The following is a 19,052-nucleotide window of genomic DNA, read 5'->3' as shown; positions in this document are numbered from 1 at the left end:
TTATCACTGGTGGGACAAAACGGCACTTCCTACCTGTAGTTTGTGTCACTGACAACTACTCATTAGTTGATGCTGTGAAGTCAACCAAGTCTGTCACAGAGAAAAGACTTTGAGATTAGCAGCATCAAGGAACTTATTCAAGCACAGAGAATCCAGCGGATTCTGTGGTCGACCACAAAGGAACAGCTTGCTGACTGTCTGACTAAAAAGGGAGCATCCGGTCTTGTGCTCCTACAGGCTCTCGCTCCTACAGGCTCTCAGTAATGGAAAGTGGCAGCCTGTAACACAACCCATTTGTAATGGGGATCTTGAATAATACTTGGACCTTTAATTATGTTGTTGATGTTTTATTTGTCTTTAAAGAAAAGGGGGAGATTGTTAAGTTCATGTTTTAAGTATCCCTATATTTCTGTTATTACGGGGCTATCACTCAGTCAAGAGTGCGCATGCGCTGGAAGGCTGTTCGTTGTTGGACCTAGCCTGGAGTGTAATGGCTACCTTGTAGTGTGTTCATATAGTTGAGTAAACTTTGTTAAACTGGAACCTTGTCGTTGTGTCATTTCGAGTTAACACTGGGTTCCTCCTAATGCAAGACAATGCTAGACCTCATGTGGCTGGAGTGTGTCAGCAGTTCCTGCAAGAGGAAGGCATTGATGCTATGGACTGGCCCGCCTGTTCCCCAGACCTGAATCCAATTGAGCACATCTGGGACATCATGTTTCGCTCCATCCACCAACGCCACGTTGCACCACAGACTGTCCAGGAGTTGGCGGATGCTTTAGTCCAGGTCTGGGAGGAGATCCCTCAGGAGACCATCCGCCACCTCATCAGGAGCATGCCCAGGCGTTGTAGGGAGGTCATACAGGCACGTGGAGGCCACACACACTACTGAGCCTCATTTTGACTTGTTTTAAGGACATTACATCAAAGTTGGATCAGCCTGTAGTGTGGTTTTCCACTTTTAAGTTTGAGTGTGACTCCAAATCCAGACCTCCATGGGTTGATAAATTTGATTTCCATTGATAATTTTTGTGTGATTTTGTTGTCAGCACATTCAACTATGTAAAGAAAAAAGTATTTAATAAGATGATTTCATTCATTCAGATCTAGGATGTGTTATTTTAGTGTTCCCTTTATTTTTTTGAGCAGTGTATATTGATATGAATTTCATATACATAAATCTAATATACACTGAGTGTACAAAACATTAAGAACAGCTTAAATTCGCCGGGGCATGGACTCTACAAGGTGTCATGCATTCCACAGGAATGCATTCCACATGTTGACTCCAATGCTTCCCACAGTTGTCAAGTTGGCTCAATGTCCTTTGGGTGGTGGACCATTCTTGATACACACAGGAAACCATTGAGCGTGAAAAGCCAGTGCACCTGGCACCTACTACCATACCCCTCTGAATGGCACACATACACAATCCATGTCTCAATTTTCTCAAGGCTTAAAAATATATTTTTTTTTTACCTGTCTCCTCCATTTCATCTACACCAGGTATTCCCAAACTGGGGTACGTGCAATGCCGTCGGGGGCGCGTCAAAATAAACCCTTTTTTCCCTCACATTTTCAAACAGTCCATCTATATGTTCCAACGGGGCTATACATTTGGGTGAGGTTTTTTTCTTGCCTGAGTAGCCTCTTTCACTGACAAAAATAATATTAAACCATCTAGTGTTCAGCAAATAACACAATGTCATATACAGGTCGCCTAGTAAAATAATTAACATCCAATCACATTAACCGTTACTCTCTCGTGGGAATTAGCCAAACGTAGCTGCTGCTCATTCTGTTTGCTCGAAAATGGATTTTTTTTTTTTTTTTAAGTATGGCCCGCGTCCATACAGAGACATACCAGCTCACCACGTACCAACTCTGCTTCATGAGCACATCCAATGCTAGCATCAGTAATTCTACATTTGTTGTTTGCCCAGCTAGCATGGACACTGACAGTTGTGAATCTGATGCAGCTGAAGAGCTACAGTCCCCTTACTGAAAGCACCCAACAACAGACAGGGACGTTGGACCATCGAAGAGGCGCAAATATGATGAGAACTACATTGATTTGGGGTTCACTTATTTTGGGAGTAGTGCCTTTCCTCAGCCACAGTGTGTTATGTGCATAAGTACTATCTCACAACTCAATGAAACCTTCACTCTTGCACAGACATTTAGAAACAAAACATGCCAATTTGAAAAATAAGCCACAGGAGTTTTGTGAGTGAGAATTAAGACGACTTTCGAGTAGTAAGACGTGTATAAAAGCAACAGATACTATTAATAAGAAGGGGCTAGAAGCGTCTTATATGGTGAGCTACCGAGTGGCTAGGACAGGCAAGCCCCATACTATTGTGGAGGACTTAATTCTTAATGCTGCTGTGGATATGGCTGGGACAATGCTGGGGGAAAAGGCCAAAACTATACAGACAATGCATTCATCAAAAACACTGTTTCACAACGCATCAGTGACATGGCAGGATATGTTTTGAAACAGTTACTGCTTTGCATACAAGCCAGTGAATTCTATGCGTTACAGCTGGATGAGTCAACAGACGTGGCGGGCCTGGCACAGCTCTTGGTATATGTCCGTTACGTATATGGGGGGTCAATTAAGGTAGACATCCTTTTCTGCAAACCACAGGAAACCAGGAAAACAGGAGAGTTGTACTGGACAGCTTTGTGACATTAAATGGACTTTGGTGGTCAGGATGTGTTGGTATCTGTACTGATGGTGCAAAAGCCACGACAGGGAGACATAGTGGAGTGGTAACGTGCGTGCAAGCAGTTGGTCACGACAGCACTTGGGTACACTGCAGCATCCATCTATACTGCAGCATCCACCGAGAGGCTCTTGCTGCCAAGGGAATTAATGCCTGACAGCTTGAAAGATGTTTTGGACACTAGAGTGAAAATGGTTAACTTTATTAAAGCAAGGTCCCTGAACTCTTGTGTATTTTCTACACTATGCAATGATATGGGCAGCTACCATGTAACGCTTTTACAACATACAGAGGTGCTGGTTATCAAGGGGCAAAGTATTGACACGTTTTTTTAAATTGAGAGCTTAAAAGTTTATTTTTACTGACCATCATTTTCACTTGTCTGACCGCTTGCATGATGACGAGATTCTCACATGACTGGCCTATCTGGGTGATGTTTTTTCTCGCCTGAATGATCTGAATGTTGGAGATCTTCTCTGTCTACATTAACAAGGACAAGACACAGGTCTTTCCATCATTGTATGATTTTTTTGTGTGCAATGAGCTCAAGCTTACAGACAATGTCAAATGTGATATAGCAAAGCACCTGAGTCAGTTGGATGCCCTATTACGCAGGTACTTTCCCGAAATGGATGACACAATCAACTGGATTCGTTATCCCTTTCATGCCCTGCCTCCAGTCCACTGACCGATATCTGAACAAGAGAGCCTCATCGAAATTGCAACAAGCGGTTCTGTGAAAATTTAATTTAATCAGAAGCCACTGCCAGATTTCTGAATTGGGCTGCGCTCAGAGTATCCTGCCTTGGCAAATCGCATGCCCTTTGCAACCACGTACCTATGTGAGAGTGGATTCTCGGCCCTGATTGGCATGAAAATGAAATGCAGGCACAGACTGTGTGTGGAAAAGGATTTAAGACTGAGAGACTCCAATACAACCCAACATTGCAGAGTTATGTGCATCCTTTCAAGCACACCCTTCTCATTAACCTGTGGTGAGTTATTCACAATTTTCGATTAACAAATAAGGTTTTATATGTAAGGATGGTTAAATAAAGAGCAAAATTATTGATTGTTATTATTATTTGTGCCCTGGTCCTATAAGAGCACTTTGTCACTTCCCACAAGCTGGGTTGTGACAAACTCACACTCATTCTTAGTTTAATAAATGTATCGTATAGTGCTTGTGTGTGGCAGGCTTACAATCATGGCAAAAAAACAAAATTTGAGAGTGTGCTGACCCTGGTGCTAGAGGGGTATGCAGCTGGAGGTTGAATGTTTGAAGGGGTATGGGACTATAAAAAATTTGGGAACCACTGATCTACACTAATTTGAAGGTGACCTCAATAAGGGATGAGCGCTTTCACCTGGATTCACCTGGTCAGTCTATGTCATGGGAAGAGCAGGTGCTCCTAATGTTTTTTGTACACTCAGTGTATGTCACATATTTCATAAATGTATTTACATGTTTGATTTTGGGTGTTTTTTTTAACGTTTAAATATGTTTTACATACAGTAACAGTCATGTTTGGACACCTACACATTCCAGGGTTTTTCTTTGGTATTACTATTTTCTACATTCTAGAATAATAGTGAAGACAAACTATGGAATCATGTAGTAACCAAAAAAGTGTTAAACAAATCCAAATATATTTATATTTGAGATTCTTCAAAGTAGCCACCCTTTGCCTTGATGACAGCTTTGCACACTCTTGGCATTCTCTCAACCAGTTTCATGAGGTAGTCCCCTGGAATGCCTTGTTAAAAGTTATTTTGTAGAGTTTTATGCATTTGAGCCAATCACTTGTGTTGTGACAAGGTAGGGTGGTATACAGAACATTTTACCCTATTTGGTAAAAAACCATGTCCATATTATGGCAAGAACAGCTCAAATAAGCAAAGAGAAATGACAGTCCATCATTAGTTTAAGACATGAAGGTCAGTCAATGTGGAACATTTTCAAGAACTTTCAAAGTTTCTTCAAGTGCAGTTGCAAAAACCATCAAGCGCTCTGATGAAACTGGCTCTCGTGAGGACCGTCACAGGAAAGGAAGACCCAGAGTTACAGCTCTGCTGCAGAGTATAAGTTCATTAGTTACTAGCCTCAGATTGCAGCCCAAAGAAATGCTTCACAGAGTTCAAGTAACAGACACATCTCAACATCAACTGTTCAAAGGAGACTGCGTGAATCAGGCCTGCATGGTCAAATTTCTGCAAAGAAATCACTACTAAAGGACACCAAAAATAAGTGATTTACTTGGGCCAAGAAACACGAGCAATGGACATTAGACCGGTGGAAATCTGTCCTTTGGTCTGATGAGTCCAAATTTGAGATTTTTGGTTCCATCCACAGTGTCTTTGTGAAACGCAGAGTAGATGAACAGATGACCTCCGCATGTGTGGTTCCCACCGTGAAGCATGGAGGTGTAATGGTGTGGGGGTGTGTTGCTGTTGACACTGTCAGTGATTTATTTTGAATGCAAGGCACACTTAACCAGCATGGCTACCACAGCATTCTGCAGCAATACGTCATCCCATCTGGTTTGGGCTTAGTGTGACTATCATTTGTTTTTCAACAGGACAATGACCCAACACACCTCCAGGCTGTGTAAGGGCTATTTGACCAAGGAGAGTGATGGAATGCTGTATCAGATGACCTGGCCTCCACAATCACCCAACCTCAACCCAATTGAGATGGTTTGGGATGAGTTGGACCACAGAGTGTAGGAAAATCAGACAAGTGCTCAGCATATGTGGGAACTCCTTCAAGAATGTTGGAAAAGGATTCTTCATGAAGCTGGTTGAGAGAATGCCAAGAGTGTGCGGAGCGGTCATCGAGGCAAAGGGTGACTACTTTGAAGAATCGAAAATCTATTTTGATTTGTTTAACACTTGGTTACTACATGATTCCATATGTGTTATTTTATAGTTTTGATGTCTTCACTATTATTCTACAGTGTAGAAAATAGTCAAAATAAAGATAATCCTTGAATGAGTGCGTGTGATCAAACTTTTGACTGGTACATGTGCAAAAAATGGATGTCAAATGCAATAAAAAAAAGGCACACAAAACACAATTAACACTCAAAAATGAAAGTCACTGGAAGGTTGCGTCTGAAAAACAAAATATAATGTACAAATTACCTCTTTGTGCTTATCTATATTTGAAAATAAGGTATTTATATAAAATAAATAAATATACAAATTAATTACTTAAAAATCATACAATGTGAGAGATTTAGATTCCATCTCTCACAGTTGAAGTGTACCTATGATAAAAATTACAGACCTCTACATGCTTTGTAAGTAGGAAAACCTGCAAAATCGGCAGTGTTTCAAATACTTGTTCTCCCCACTGTATAGTTGAAAACATATTTACATACACTATATACATAAAAGTATTTGGACACCCCTTCAAATGAGTGGATTTGGCTATACATTTACATTTACATTGGTAAATGTAAATGTATAGCTCTTATCCAGAGCGACTTACAAATTGGTGCATTCACCTTATGATATCCAGTGGAACAGCCACTTTACAATAGTGCATCTAAATCTTTTAAGGGGGGGGGGGGTTAGAAGGATTACTTTATCCTATCCTAGGTATTCCTTAAAGAGGTGGGGTTTCAGGTGTCTCCGGAAGGTGGTGATTGACTCCGCTGACCTGGCGTCGTGAGGGAGTTTGTTCCACCATTGGGGTGCCAGAGCAGCGAACAGTTTTGACTGGGCTGAGCGGGAACTGTACTTCCTCAGAGGTAGGGAGGCGACCAGGCCAGAGGTGGATGAACGCAGTGCCCTTGTTTGGGTGTAGGGCCTGATCAGAGCCTGAAGGTACGGAGGTGCCGTTCCCCTCACAGCTCCGTAGGCAAGCACCATGGTCTTGTAGCGGATGCGAGCTTCAACTGGAAGCCAGTGGAGAGAGCGGAGGAGCGGGGTGACGTGAGAGAACTTGGGAAGGTTGAACACCAGACGGGCTGCGGCGTTCTGGATGAGTTGTAGGGGTTTAATGGCACAGGCAGGGAGCCCAGCCAACAGCGAGTTGCAGTAATCCCGACGGGAGATGACAAGTGCCTGGATTAGGACCTGGGCCGCTTCCTGTGTGAGGCAGGGTCGTACTCTGCGAATGTTGTAGAGCATGAACCTACAGGAACGGGCCACCGCCTTGATGTTAGTTGAGAACGACAGGGTGTTGTCCAGGATCACGCCAAGGTTCTTAGCGCTCTGGGAGGAGGACACAATGGAGTTGTCAACCGTGATGGCGAGATCATGGAACGGGCAGTCCTTCCCCGGGAGGAAGAGCAGCTCCGTCTTGCCGAGGTTCAGCTTGAGGTGGTGATCCGTCATCCACACTGATATGTCTGCCAGACATGCAGAGATGCGATTCGCCACCTGGTTATCAGAAGGGGGAAAGGAGAAGATTAATTGTGTGTCGTCTGCATAGCAATGATAGGAGAGACCATGTGAGGTTATGACAGAGCCAAGTGACTTGGTGTATAGCGAGAATAGGAGAGGGCCTAGAACAGAGCCCTGGGGGACACCAGTGGTGAGAGCACGTGGTGAGGAGACAGATTCTCGCCACGCCACCTGGTAGGAGCGACCTGTCAGGTAGGACGCAATCCAAGCGTGGGCCGCGCCGGAGATGCCCAACTCGGAGAGGGTGGAGAGGAGGATCTGATGGTTCACAGTATCAAAGGCAGCCGATAGGTCTAGAAGGATGAGAGCAGAGGAGAGAGAGTTAGCTTTAGCAGTGTGGAGCGCCTCCGTGACACAGAGAAGAGCAGTCTCAGTTGAATGACTAGTCTTGAAACCTGACTGATTTGGATCAAGAAGGTCATTCTGAGAGAGATAGCAGGAGAGCTGGCCAAGGACGGCACGTTCAAGAGTTTTGGAGAGAAAAGAAAGAAGGGATACTGGTCTGTAGTTGTTGACATCGGAGGGATCGAGTGTAGGTTTTTTCAGAAGGGGTGCAACTCACGCTCTCTTGAAGACGGAAGGGACGTAGCCAGCGGTCAAGGATGAGTTGATGAGCGAGGTGAGGTAAGGGAGAAGGTCTCCGGAAATGGTCTGGAGAAGAGAGGAGGGGATAGGGTCAAGCGGGCAGGTTGTTGGGCGGCCGGCCGTCACAAGACGCGAGATTTCATCTGGGGAGAGAGGGGAGAAAGAGGTCAAAGCACAGGGTAGGGCAGTGTGAGCAGAACCAGCAGTGTCGTTTGACTTAGCAAACGAGGATCGGATGTTGTCAACCTTCTTTTCAAAATGGTTGACGAAGTCATCCGCAGAGAGGGAGGAGTGGGGGGGAGGGGGAGGAGGATTCAGGAGGGAGGAGAAGGTGGCAAAGAGCTTCCTAGGGTTAGAGGCAGATGCTTGGAATTTAGAGTGGTAGAAAGTGGCTTTAGCAGCAGAGACAGAAGAGGAAAATGTAGAGAGGAGGGAGTGAAAGGATGCCAGGTCCGCAGGGAGGCGAGTTCTCCTCCATTTCCGCTCGGCTGCCCGGAGCCCTGTTCTGTGAGCTCGCAATGAGTCGTCGAGCCACGGAGCAGGAGGGGAGGACCGAGCCGGCCTGGAGGATAGGGGACATAGAGAGTCAAAGGATGCAGAAAGGGAGGAGAGGAGGGTTGAGGAGGCAGAATCAGGAGATAGGTTGGAGAAGGTTTGAGCAGAGGGAAGAGATGATAGGATGGAAGAGGAGAGAGTAGCGGGGGAGAGAGAGCGAAGGTTGGGACGGCGCGATACCATCCGAGTAGGGGCAGAGTGGGAAGTGTTGGATGAGAGCGAGAGGGAAAAGGATACAAGGTAGTGGTCGGAGACTTGGAGGGGAGTTGCAATGAGATTAGTGGAAGAACAGCATCTAGTAAAGATGAGGTCAAGCGTATTGCCTGCCTTGTGAGTAGGGGGGGAAGGTGAGAGGGTGAGGTCAAAAGAGGAGAGGAGTGGAAAGAGGGAGGCATGAGTCAAAGGTAGACGTGGGGAGGTTAAAGTCACCCAGAACTGTGAGAGGTGAGCCATCCTCAGGGAAGGAACTTATCAAGGCGTCAAGCTCATTGATGAACTCTCCAAGGGAACCTGGAGGGCGATAAATGATAAGGATGTTAAGCTTGAAAGGGCTGGTAACTGTGACAGCATGGAATTCAAAGGAGGCGATAGACAGATGGGTCAGGGGAGAAAGAGAGAATGTCCACTTGGGACAGATGAGGATCCCAGTGCCACCACCCCGCTGACCAGAAGCTCTCGGGGTGTGCGAGAACACGTGGGCAGACGAGGAGAGAGCAGTAGGAGTAGCAGTGTTATCTGTGGTAATCCATGTTTCCGTCAGTGCCAAGAAGTCGAGGGACTGGAGGGAAGCATAGGCTGAGATGAACTTTGCCTTGTTGGCCGCAGATCGGCAGTTCCAGAGGCTGCCGGAGACCTGGAACTCCACGTGGGTCGTGCGCGCTGGGACCACCAGGTTAGGGTGGCAGCGTTTGTATGGTCTGTGCAGAGAGGAGAGAACAGGGATAGACAGACACATAGTTGACAGGCTACAGAAGAGGCTACGCTAATGCAAAGGAGATTGGAATGACAAGTGGACTACACGTCTCGAATGTTCAGAAAGTTATGCTTACGTTGCAAAAATCTTATTGACTAAAATGATTAAAATGATGCTGTACTGCTGGCTGGTGAAGTAGGCTAGCTAGCAGTGGCTGCGTTGTTGACTTTGTTTGAAAGTGTTGCTGGCTAGGTAGCCTCGATAACTGGCTAGGTAACCTCGGTAACTGGCTAGATAATTACTCTAAACTACACAATTATCTTAGATACAAAGACAGCAAAGACAACTATGTAGCTAGCTAACACTACACTAATCAAATCGTTCCGTTGTACTGTTTCGGTAGAAGTTGGCTAGCTGGCTAGCTAGCAGTGTTGACAACGTTAGGACGGCGAAAATAGCTGGCTAGCTGACTTTGTTTGAAAGTGGAGCTGGCTAGGTAACCTCGATAACTGGCTAGATAATTACTCTAAACTACACAATTATCTTAGATACAAAGACAGCAAAGACAACTATATAGCTAGCTAACACTACACTAATCAAATCGTTCCGTTGTAATGATTCGGTAGAAGTTGGCTAGCTGGCTAGCTAGCAGTGTTGACAACGTTAGAAGATTCGATAATAATCTAAACTACACAATTATCTTTGATACAAAGACGGCTATGTAGCTAGCTAAGAAAAAAGTGCTAAGATCAAACAAATCAAACCGTTGTACTGTAATGAAATTAAATTAAATGTAATACTACCTGTGGAGCGTTGCGAAATGCGACTGCTCGCTCCAACCCGGAAGTGTGTCAACGCACACCTTTAATTGAAATGCATTCCAGGTGACTACCTCATGAAACTGGTTGAGGGAATGCCAAGAGTGTGCAAAGCTGTCATCAATGCAAAGGGTTGCTACTTTAAACATTTCAAAATATATTTTAGATTCTTCAGACTTTTTTGGTTACTACAAAATTCCATATGTGTTATTTCATTTGATATCTTTACTGTTATTCTACAATGTGTCCAAACTTTTGACTGGTACTGTATTTATAAATATATTTTGAATTCCCCTGCATATATGTACATACTGTATATTATTATAAATGAGTTTACGATATGGGTTGTATACACTTGTCTACTTTAGTAAGGATGGGAACATTTGCTTTTTGGACAAAAGTGAACACACATTTGTTAATTTAGTAAATACTTGTAACCCCCTCAACTCAGGAATTTCAACTGTAGCAACCCAGGTGTAATCCCCAAAGAGCAAGCACAGACTTATGAGCTTTGGCATGGGTCCTCAGATCCTCAAAAGGTTTTACAGCTGCACCATCAAGAGCATCCTGAAGGGTTGCATCACTGCCTGGTATGGCAATTGCTAGGCCTCCGAGCGCAAGGCACTACAGAGGGTAGTGTGTACGGCCCAGTACATCACCAGGGCCAAGCTTCCTGCCGTCCAGGACCTCTATACCAGGCGGTGTCAGAGGAAGGCCCTAAAAATTGTCAGACTCCATGCATAGCCACTTTAATAACCCTACCTTCATGTACATATTTACCTCGACATCGGTGCCCCTGCACATTGACATTGACACACAAACTCTGAACCGGTACCCCCTGTATATAGCCCCGCTATTGTTATTTACTGCTGCTATTTAATTATTTGTTTTTCTTATCTCTTACTTTTTTTTATTAGTTATTTTCTTAACTGCATTGTTGGTTAAGGGCTTGTAAGTAAGCATTTCACTGTAAGGTCTACACCTGTTGTTTTCGGCGCATGTGACAAATACAATTTGATTTGATGTCAGTTGTCTCCAGCAAAGACTTAAAATGGGTGGGGGGAGGTGTATGTTCAGTAGTTATACCGGTTAAACAACAGTTCTCAAACAAAAAATGTTCTCCCTCTTTCCAGGTCTGATGTACATGCTGCTGAAGCACCTGGTGGATAGATACAACATGTATTACGCTTACCTTCCCTCGAAACTGGACAAGAAAATCCACTCAGGTGCTGTCAATCAGGTGGTGGCAGCTCCCATCCTCTGTCTCTTTTGGCTGCTATTCTTTTCCACCATGCGCACAGGTAAGGGGCTGGGGGGGGATCTTTTTCTTCACAGAATTAGTGGTAATTTGGATTGTTAAGATGTACCTCACACAATTCCTGAAGTCAAACATTGTAACTTACCGTCTCTTTGCGCTGTTTTAAAACCCAGGCTTTGTAACCCCCACGTCCATGTTCACTTTGGTGGTCCTAATCATCACCATTGTGGTATGCCTGTCGCACGTCTGCTTCGGCCACTTCAAGTACCTCAGCGCTCACAACTACAAGGTACGGGTCACTGTGCTCAAGGTACGGCTCACCAACACGCCAAGTGTCCAGTCCTTCAATTCAGGTAGCAGACTTAGGCCAAGTAGTACCATAGAGGAGAATCTCTGACAGCTCTTTTCCCTTCTTTCCCCCCTTTCTTCCCTCCTCTGGCCTCAAACAGATTGACACCAAGGAAACAGATGTTGACGTGGTTGAAAATGGCCGCCCACCACTCCGCACCTTCTCCTCTCCTTCTAATAAGTCTCAGGTAAGCAGATCATTTTTGGGGGTTTTGGAGTATTCCAAACTGTTGAATTGTGGGGGACTAGAATGGAACTGTCCAGATAGCACAGTGAGATTGGCCCAACGTTATCGCAATGTACAATATGCATAGTTTTGTCCAGTGTTCCAACGATGTGTGTTTGTTTGCTCCTTTGACAAACAATCTGACTTTGGTCCAAATCTGGGATTCAAAAAACAACAAAGCAGCCACCCGCCATTGTTTTGGAAAATGAAAAAAAGATGAGACTGGAGAAATGTAACCACTCTCAAATTCATAGACAGACCTATCGGTGCAAGGACTAACCGTCTGTGAGATCAAAATGATAGCTTTAATATTTTTTAAAGCTATACAGTACTTCGACATTGCAGCCGACTTTGAAAGCAAGTCGAGACTGACTGATCTACAAATCACCTTGCATCATAAATAACTACTCAATATTATTTGTAGATCAGTCAGTCACAATGATGCATCACGGTTTTGATGCTCCCGAACACGGCCCATGTCAAGTGTTTTCGGATCATGTCATCGGAAATACTTTTCTTCCTCTTATCTTTTTGAGTACAAAACATAGAAACACACCATTTTCATGTGGGTTCGTTTCCCAAGAGCACCCATACGTAAAATGTATGCACACGTGACTAAGTCGCTTTGGATAAAAGCGTCTGCTAAATGGAATATATTTATATATTATTATATATGCTGATGTTGGGGAGGTGCTGAAAATTATGAATATGAAATGTTCCTTTAAATTTAAATTACATGAAAATTGCTGAATTTGGTTATCACCAGCTCGACCTGCTATCACGCTATGTTTGCAAGTGCTAAATTGCTTGTGTTATAGTGGAAATTCTGACGAGTCGGGTTCTGATGCCCGACTTGGCTGTATATAAATGTTTGTCTCCTCGTCAATGCAACTACGTACCATCTCCCTGTCAACTTTTCACCAGCAGCATACCACTCTGCATCCCACTGCTGTCATGCTTCTGAAGCTAAGCAGGGCCGGCCCTGGTCGGTCCCTGGATGGTAGACTAGATGCTGCTGGAAGAGGTGTTGGAGGGCCAGTATGGGACACTTCACCTCTGGTCTTAAGATCAAATCCCAATACCCCAGGGCAGTGAAGGGGACATTGCCCTGCTTAGGCTTGCATCTTTCAGATGGGACTTTAAATGGGTGTCCTTACTCTGTGTTTGTTAAAAGTCCCACGGCACTTATCGCAAGAGTAGGGGTGTCCTGGCTAAATTCCATCATGGCCACCTAATCATCCCCTAATTGGCATATTTCACTCCTCACCTCTCCACCATGCTAGCTGATGTGTGGTGAGGGTTCTGGCACAAAATGGTTGCTGTGCATTACCCAGGTGGGTGCCACACATTGGTGGTGGATGAGGTGAGTTTCCCCCTTATGATGTAAAGCGCTTTGAGTACCGAAGTTGGTTGAAAGGGGCTATACAAATCCAATCCATCATTATTATAGACTTTTGACAATTTGCTCCCTGTGTATTCCCTGTCCCAGTGGTTGTTTGGAGTCAGCAGCACTTTTAAATAGGTCTTAATATCAATTATAATATCTGTAATAGAGAAGAGAAAGAAGAAGCGAAAAATAAAGAACTCTGAAGTTGCTTGTTCACTAGTCATTCTGATAATCTTCAATGTAGACAAACAGCAGTGTCTTGCTGAATTTCTATTGGTTCACATTCTTGGCAGTTGAACATGTGAACATTTTCTCGCATAGAATGGGCGATTTCCTGCCCAACTAGATATGCAGGCGTTGTATAGCATCAACCAATGGTTGTGTCAACTATGCAGTCAGGCATCATTTTGCTATATCATATGATGTGTTTAACTGATATGTTTAATACCTATCCAGGGCTTTGTAAGAGCTGGCATTGGTCTGCAATGTAGTCAGGCAGGGACTCAACCATTGTATGTATGGGTTATGATGAATTATGAAGCAATACACAGCTAAGGAGTATTCTTTCAAAAACAAGTGGAAGTTGAAATTATCAGTACAAATTCAAACACCTTTAACTTCTCAAGATGCCATTTATAAGCATATTAATGGTGACTGCAGGGTCCTTCATAACATTGAATGTTTGTTTCTTTTCTCCTTAGCAACCAACGTACATTGCCCAGGTCTTACAGGACCCAATCATGGATGACGCTTGCACAGGCAGTGGGGAGGAAGATCGGGGGTCCTCACAGGATGAGGAGATGATCAACACTGGGAATAGTCTCAATGAAGCTGACTTCCAGTCCGGTGAAGACAGCCTCATAGCCAACGAGGTCCACCAGTAACACTACCAGCTGAGAAAGGGGAAAGAGCGAAAGATGGTGAGAGAGGGATTTTGGAGAGGATGAATGCCAGACTCGAACAACAAACCACCAACTTCACTTTGGATTCTAAAACAATTTGCAGTCATTCCTCCCCCATGCTCCCCCACTCTGTCACCTTTTTTCAGTTGTGCCTCTGCACATTGGCATTACCAGAAAATGCCAGATACATCACATCACAACACACACACACACACACACACACACACACACACACACACACACACACACACACACACACACACACACACACACACAGTGTAATTGTGAATGGTTTTGTTAAGTTTAATTTGGAGCTTGTCTGTGCGGATTCTTCAAAGTCCCCTCAGTGTATTTTGAACACCTATCGGAGCGATATGAATCTGGGTGTTGACGCCCCTTGTTTTATTTATTTATCTACTGGAGTCCTACACTTTTATGGAGCTTCTATGGAGCACAAGTCCAACACTGGTTTTCATCAAATCCAAAAAGATGGAGTCCCAGGAAAGAAACCATACAATAGCATAGACTTTGTACATATCCCAAAATATGCCAACCGTTTTTGTGTCTCTTATTGGAAAGAGGAGGTCAAAATTGTGCCTGGTTTGGGTTTCTTTTCATCTATGTTTCCTTACTAAATCCCCATCAGGGTGGCTCAGGACTGGTGGAGAGGTCATGAAAATTAGGCTACCAAGCCTGCTCCAAACACAGGTCCCATGAACTTTTATGGATCTACAGACGCATACCCAAACTAAACTTTGTTCATTCTTGTCAACGTGCAAAGCACCCTGCATTAGGTCTTCTTTCTCATAGCTTATGAACAAAATGACTTGCTTGCCCCTTTTTTCTTTGAAATCTTATGTTCGTCATAAGATATTCACTCTGCCACTGAACATCCTAGCCAGTGGTTGGAGACACCATCTTAACATGACGTATAAAAACATGATGCAGTCACTGTCAAGTTTGTGTATTATTATTTTTTACTTCATGTGTCTCACGTCACTGAATGGGCACTGTTGGAGGATATTAGGGCCATCACATCGGCCCTCTGTTGTGTCATCGATATTCCAAAGATGGCAGTGGGCATGGCATGCCAAACAGCCAACAGACCAGGGTCCGCTCAGATGGATTGTGGGGTTTCTGGTGTGACGTGTGTTGTCATGGCATTTGTCTACTGTCCTCCTGCCTGTGATGCCCTGTCAGTCACCTGGTCTTGCTGCTCCCCATCTCAGTTTCCAAAGGGTCAGTCGTGGATGGCTTGGCGACTCTTGCAGCCATTAACGTTGTATAGTTTTTATTTTGTCTTTTTTTTTTTTTTTTTTACCTCTACTACCTTAAACATATGAACATATACACCTGAAATAGGAAGCACATTTTCTTGTCAGCGCATAGTTCAATAGTCAACTTCTACTCTAACTGGGTTCTGTTCACCTTGGAGAACTTCAACATTTACACAATAGTACAATAGTTTAGCTTATGTTGTAGATCCAGGGAAAAGCTGTGAGACATGAAGAAACTGGTCTTGCCTCAAGTTGTACTCTCTACCCTTAAAATCCTCCAGTCAGAAGTACGCTGAGGTGAGATATTTGCTTCTCTGGAAGAGCCAAGTCCCAATGCATTAGCTGTTTTTCTATGCTTCCTCTCAGAGAGAATAGAAATTAAGTGTAGATAAAAAATGTAGTAAAGTATTTTGCTCCTCAGGAGTCATACCTATGGAAGGTAATTGTTCAGATATACAGCACCAATGAATAGCGATGCTTCCATTTATTTTTGTCACATCAGTTTGGGTGCAGTGCGTGTCTCTGATTGAAGTGCAATCAGCCAGGTGTCTGTCTGATGCAAATTGGCTCTCAGCCTCTTTTCTCAGCCCGCATAGCAACTTCCCCATTTGGTGTTCACAGTTATACCCTGGGAAATTGTGATGACATTTCAAAGGCAGTGTGCAATTTCTTTTCTTAATGGACAAAACACATGAAAACGCAATCAAATACTTATATAAAAGGCATTGGGTAGAAATAAATGAATGCACAACTACGTATATAATTTCATATATATCTTAAATTACCACAATTTCATGAATTTGATCCAGTCCAAAACAGAAAAAAAGTGGATAACAGAACAAAGGCAGAATTAAATGTAACTTTCCTGAAGTATTAAATCACTGGGTACGTATTGTCAATGTACAGTAGTGATGGCTCTCTCTCCCTAATACTTTTAAGTGGAGCATTCTAAGTATTTCTTTATAAACCTAGCCAGTCCTTTCAGACATGTGAACACCATAGGGATTTGGCCAAATGGAAAAGACTAGGGACCAAAAATTTACCAGGCCCAAGAGTGTGGCTCCACTGACAAGTCCAACAAATGAGGTCCACTGATAGTGAAGATCTGCTAGACGTCACTGTATACCTGTGTTTTTGTATTACTATAATTATCATGTTTTGGAACGGGACGAATCGTCTCTGTGCAAAATGATTTGTTGTAACAAAAAAAGGATGTTTTACCAATTTGCATCAGGAACATGCAATAGCAAGCGTGACATTCAGCAAAGAAATAGAACTAGAGCAGTGACTTAAGGAAATGTTGAAGTCTCAGGTGTACTTGTTTGGAGAAAAATGTTTACATCTGTTTTTTTTACATTGTAATAGTTGTTTTCAACTTTAAGCATTTCGATCTGTTGATGAAGCTAATCTATGAAAGCTGTGACTATTGGTAACAGTAACATTCTATCAGGTAGGAAAATAAAATCATGTACCATGGTTGTCTTGTTATTAGCAGCACAGTTTCCTCTGTAGACACTAAAATTACCATTGTATTGTGGTTTGTCCCTGTTTGAAAACCATAGCTACATGCTGGAGATATTGTAGCTTTTCTGTGTCTACTCTGTTCTGTAACTTCTGTATCCCTTTTAAGTGAGTGTGCACTAACACTCCGTTCATGATTGTATGCACGCTAACACAAGACTAACAACTATCCAGTGAAAGTAAATTTTCCTGACAATATAATAATTATTTTAAGAGGCTTGCTTGCTATTGGACAGTCTATTTCTAAATGGAAATTAAGTTACTTTACAATAACACTATTCTACAGTGACGAAAAAGGCTTTGAGATATTTTTGTAAATCGCAAAAGGAACTGTTTTCAGTGACACAGCCTATTCCAGATTTGATACCGATTACGTATTATGTTGATAGCTGTGACAATGCTGTTACATGTATTGGGATTGTTTTATTTATCATGAACTGACTTTTTATTTTATAACTGTTGCTAAGGATTTAAGTTATGAAAAGAAGAATTTGATCTGAAAAATAAACATGCCTTGATAGAAGGATTCGGGATCGGGAATGGTTTGCTAAAAGTTTATGATTTTGATTTCAATATACTCTACCATTCAAAAGTTTGGGGTCACTTTGAAATGTCCTTGTTTTTGAAAGAAAATTCCATTAAAATAACATCAAATTGATCAGAAATACAGTGTAGACATTGTTAATGTTGTAAATGACTATTGTAGCTGGAAACGGCAGATTTCTTTATGGAATATCTACATGGGCGTACAGGGGCCCATTACTCCTGTGTTCCAATGGCACATTGTGTTAGCTAATCCAAGTTTATCATTTTAAAAGGCTAATTGATCATTACAAAACCCTTTTGCAATTATGTTCGCACAGCTGGAAACTGTTGTGCCTATTTAAGAAGCAATAAAACTGGCCTTCTTTAGACTAGTTGAGTATCTAGAGCATCAGCATTTGTGGGTTCGATTACAGGCTCAAAATGTCCAGAAACAAATAACTTTCTCTAGTAAAACAGCATTGTACAAGGTCTTCAGTTTCTTGGCAATTTCTCACATGGAATAGCCTTCATTTCTCAGAACAAGAATAGACTGACGAGTCTCAGAAGAAAATTATTTGTTTCTGGCCATTTTGAGACTGTAATCGAACCCACAAATGCTGATGCTCCAGATACTCAACTTGTCTAAAGAAGGCCAGTTTTATTGCTTCTTTAATCAGGACAACCGCTTCAGCTGTGCTAACGGGGCGGCAGGTAGCCTCGTGGTTAGAGCGTTGGACTGGTATCCGAAAGGTTGCAAGATCAAATCCCCGAGCTGACCAGGTAAAAAAATCTGTCGTTCTGCCCCTGAACAAGGCAGTTAACCCACTGTTCCTAGGCCGTCATTGAAAATAAGAATTTGTTCTTAACTGACTTGGTAAAATAAAAGGTAAAGTAAAAAAATTCAATAACATAATTGCAAAAGGGTTTTCTAATGACCATTTAGCCTTTTAAAATGATAAACTTGGATTAGCTAACACAATTTCATGAAATAATCCAGTCCAAAACAGAAAAAAGTGGATAACAGAACAAAGGGAGAAATAGATAACTAAAATCACTGGGTAAGTAGAGCCATCACTACCGTATATTGACTATCTCCCTAATACTTTTAAGTAGAGCATTCTAAGTATTTCTTTATAAACCTAGCCAGTTCTTTCAGATCTGTGAACACCATAGGGATGGGGTCAAATGGAATATACCAAAAATTTACCAGGCCCAAGAGTGTGGCTCCACTGACTAGTCCAACAAATGAGGTGCAATGATAGTGAAGATCTGCTAGAGGTCACTGTATACCTGTGTTTTTGTATTACTATAATTATGTTTTGGAACGGGACGAATCGTCTCTGTGCAAAATGATTTGTTGTATCAAAAAAAGGATGTTTTACCAATTTCCATCAGGAACATGCAATAGCAAGTGCGACATTCAGCAAAGAAATAGAACTAGAGCAGTGACTTAAGGAAATGTTGAAGTCTCAGGTGTACTTGTTTGGAGAAAAAAAAATGTACATCTGTTTTTTTTTTTTTACATTGTATTAGTTTGCAACTTTAAGCATTTCGATCTGTTGATGAAGCTAATCTATGAAAGCTGTGGCTATTGG

General features: G+C 42.7%; 1 protein-coding gene across 1 annotated transcript in view; it reads left to right on the top strand.

Annotated features, from left to right (window-relative positions):
- LOC120064803 (CSC1-like protein 2) overlaps positions 1 to 15,403 on the top strand; it is a 102,388-nt gene extending 86,985 nt beyond the window's left edge. Inside the window, exons 21-24 of the mRNA XM_039015405.1 lie at positions 11,147 to 11,314; positions 11,445 to 11,581; positions 11,721 to 11,807; positions 13,934 to 15,403. Coding sequence (XP_038871333.1) covers positions 11,147 to 11,314; positions 11,445 to 11,581; positions 11,721 to 11,807; positions 13,934 to 14,116 — 575 coding nt within the window. The 3' untranslated portion in view covers positions 14,117 to 15,403. The remainder of the gene's footprint in view (positions 1 to 11,146; positions 11,315 to 11,444; positions 11,582 to 11,720; positions 11,808 to 13,933) is intronic.
- Positions 15,404 to 19,052: the final 3,649 nt, after the last annotated feature.

The sequence above is a fragment of the Salvelinus namaycush genome, chromosome 2 (genome assembly GCF_016432855.1).
Source record: "Salvelinus namaycush isolate Seneca chromosome 2, SaNama_1.0, whole genome shotgun sequence".
Classification (NCBI taxonomy): domain Eukaryota; kingdom Metazoa; phylum Chordata; class Actinopteri; order Salmoniformes; family Salmonidae; genus Salvelinus; species Salvelinus namaycush.
The sequence above is the reverse complement of the archived record's forward strand: the minus strand, read 5'-3'. Positions and strand labels throughout refer to the sequence as shown.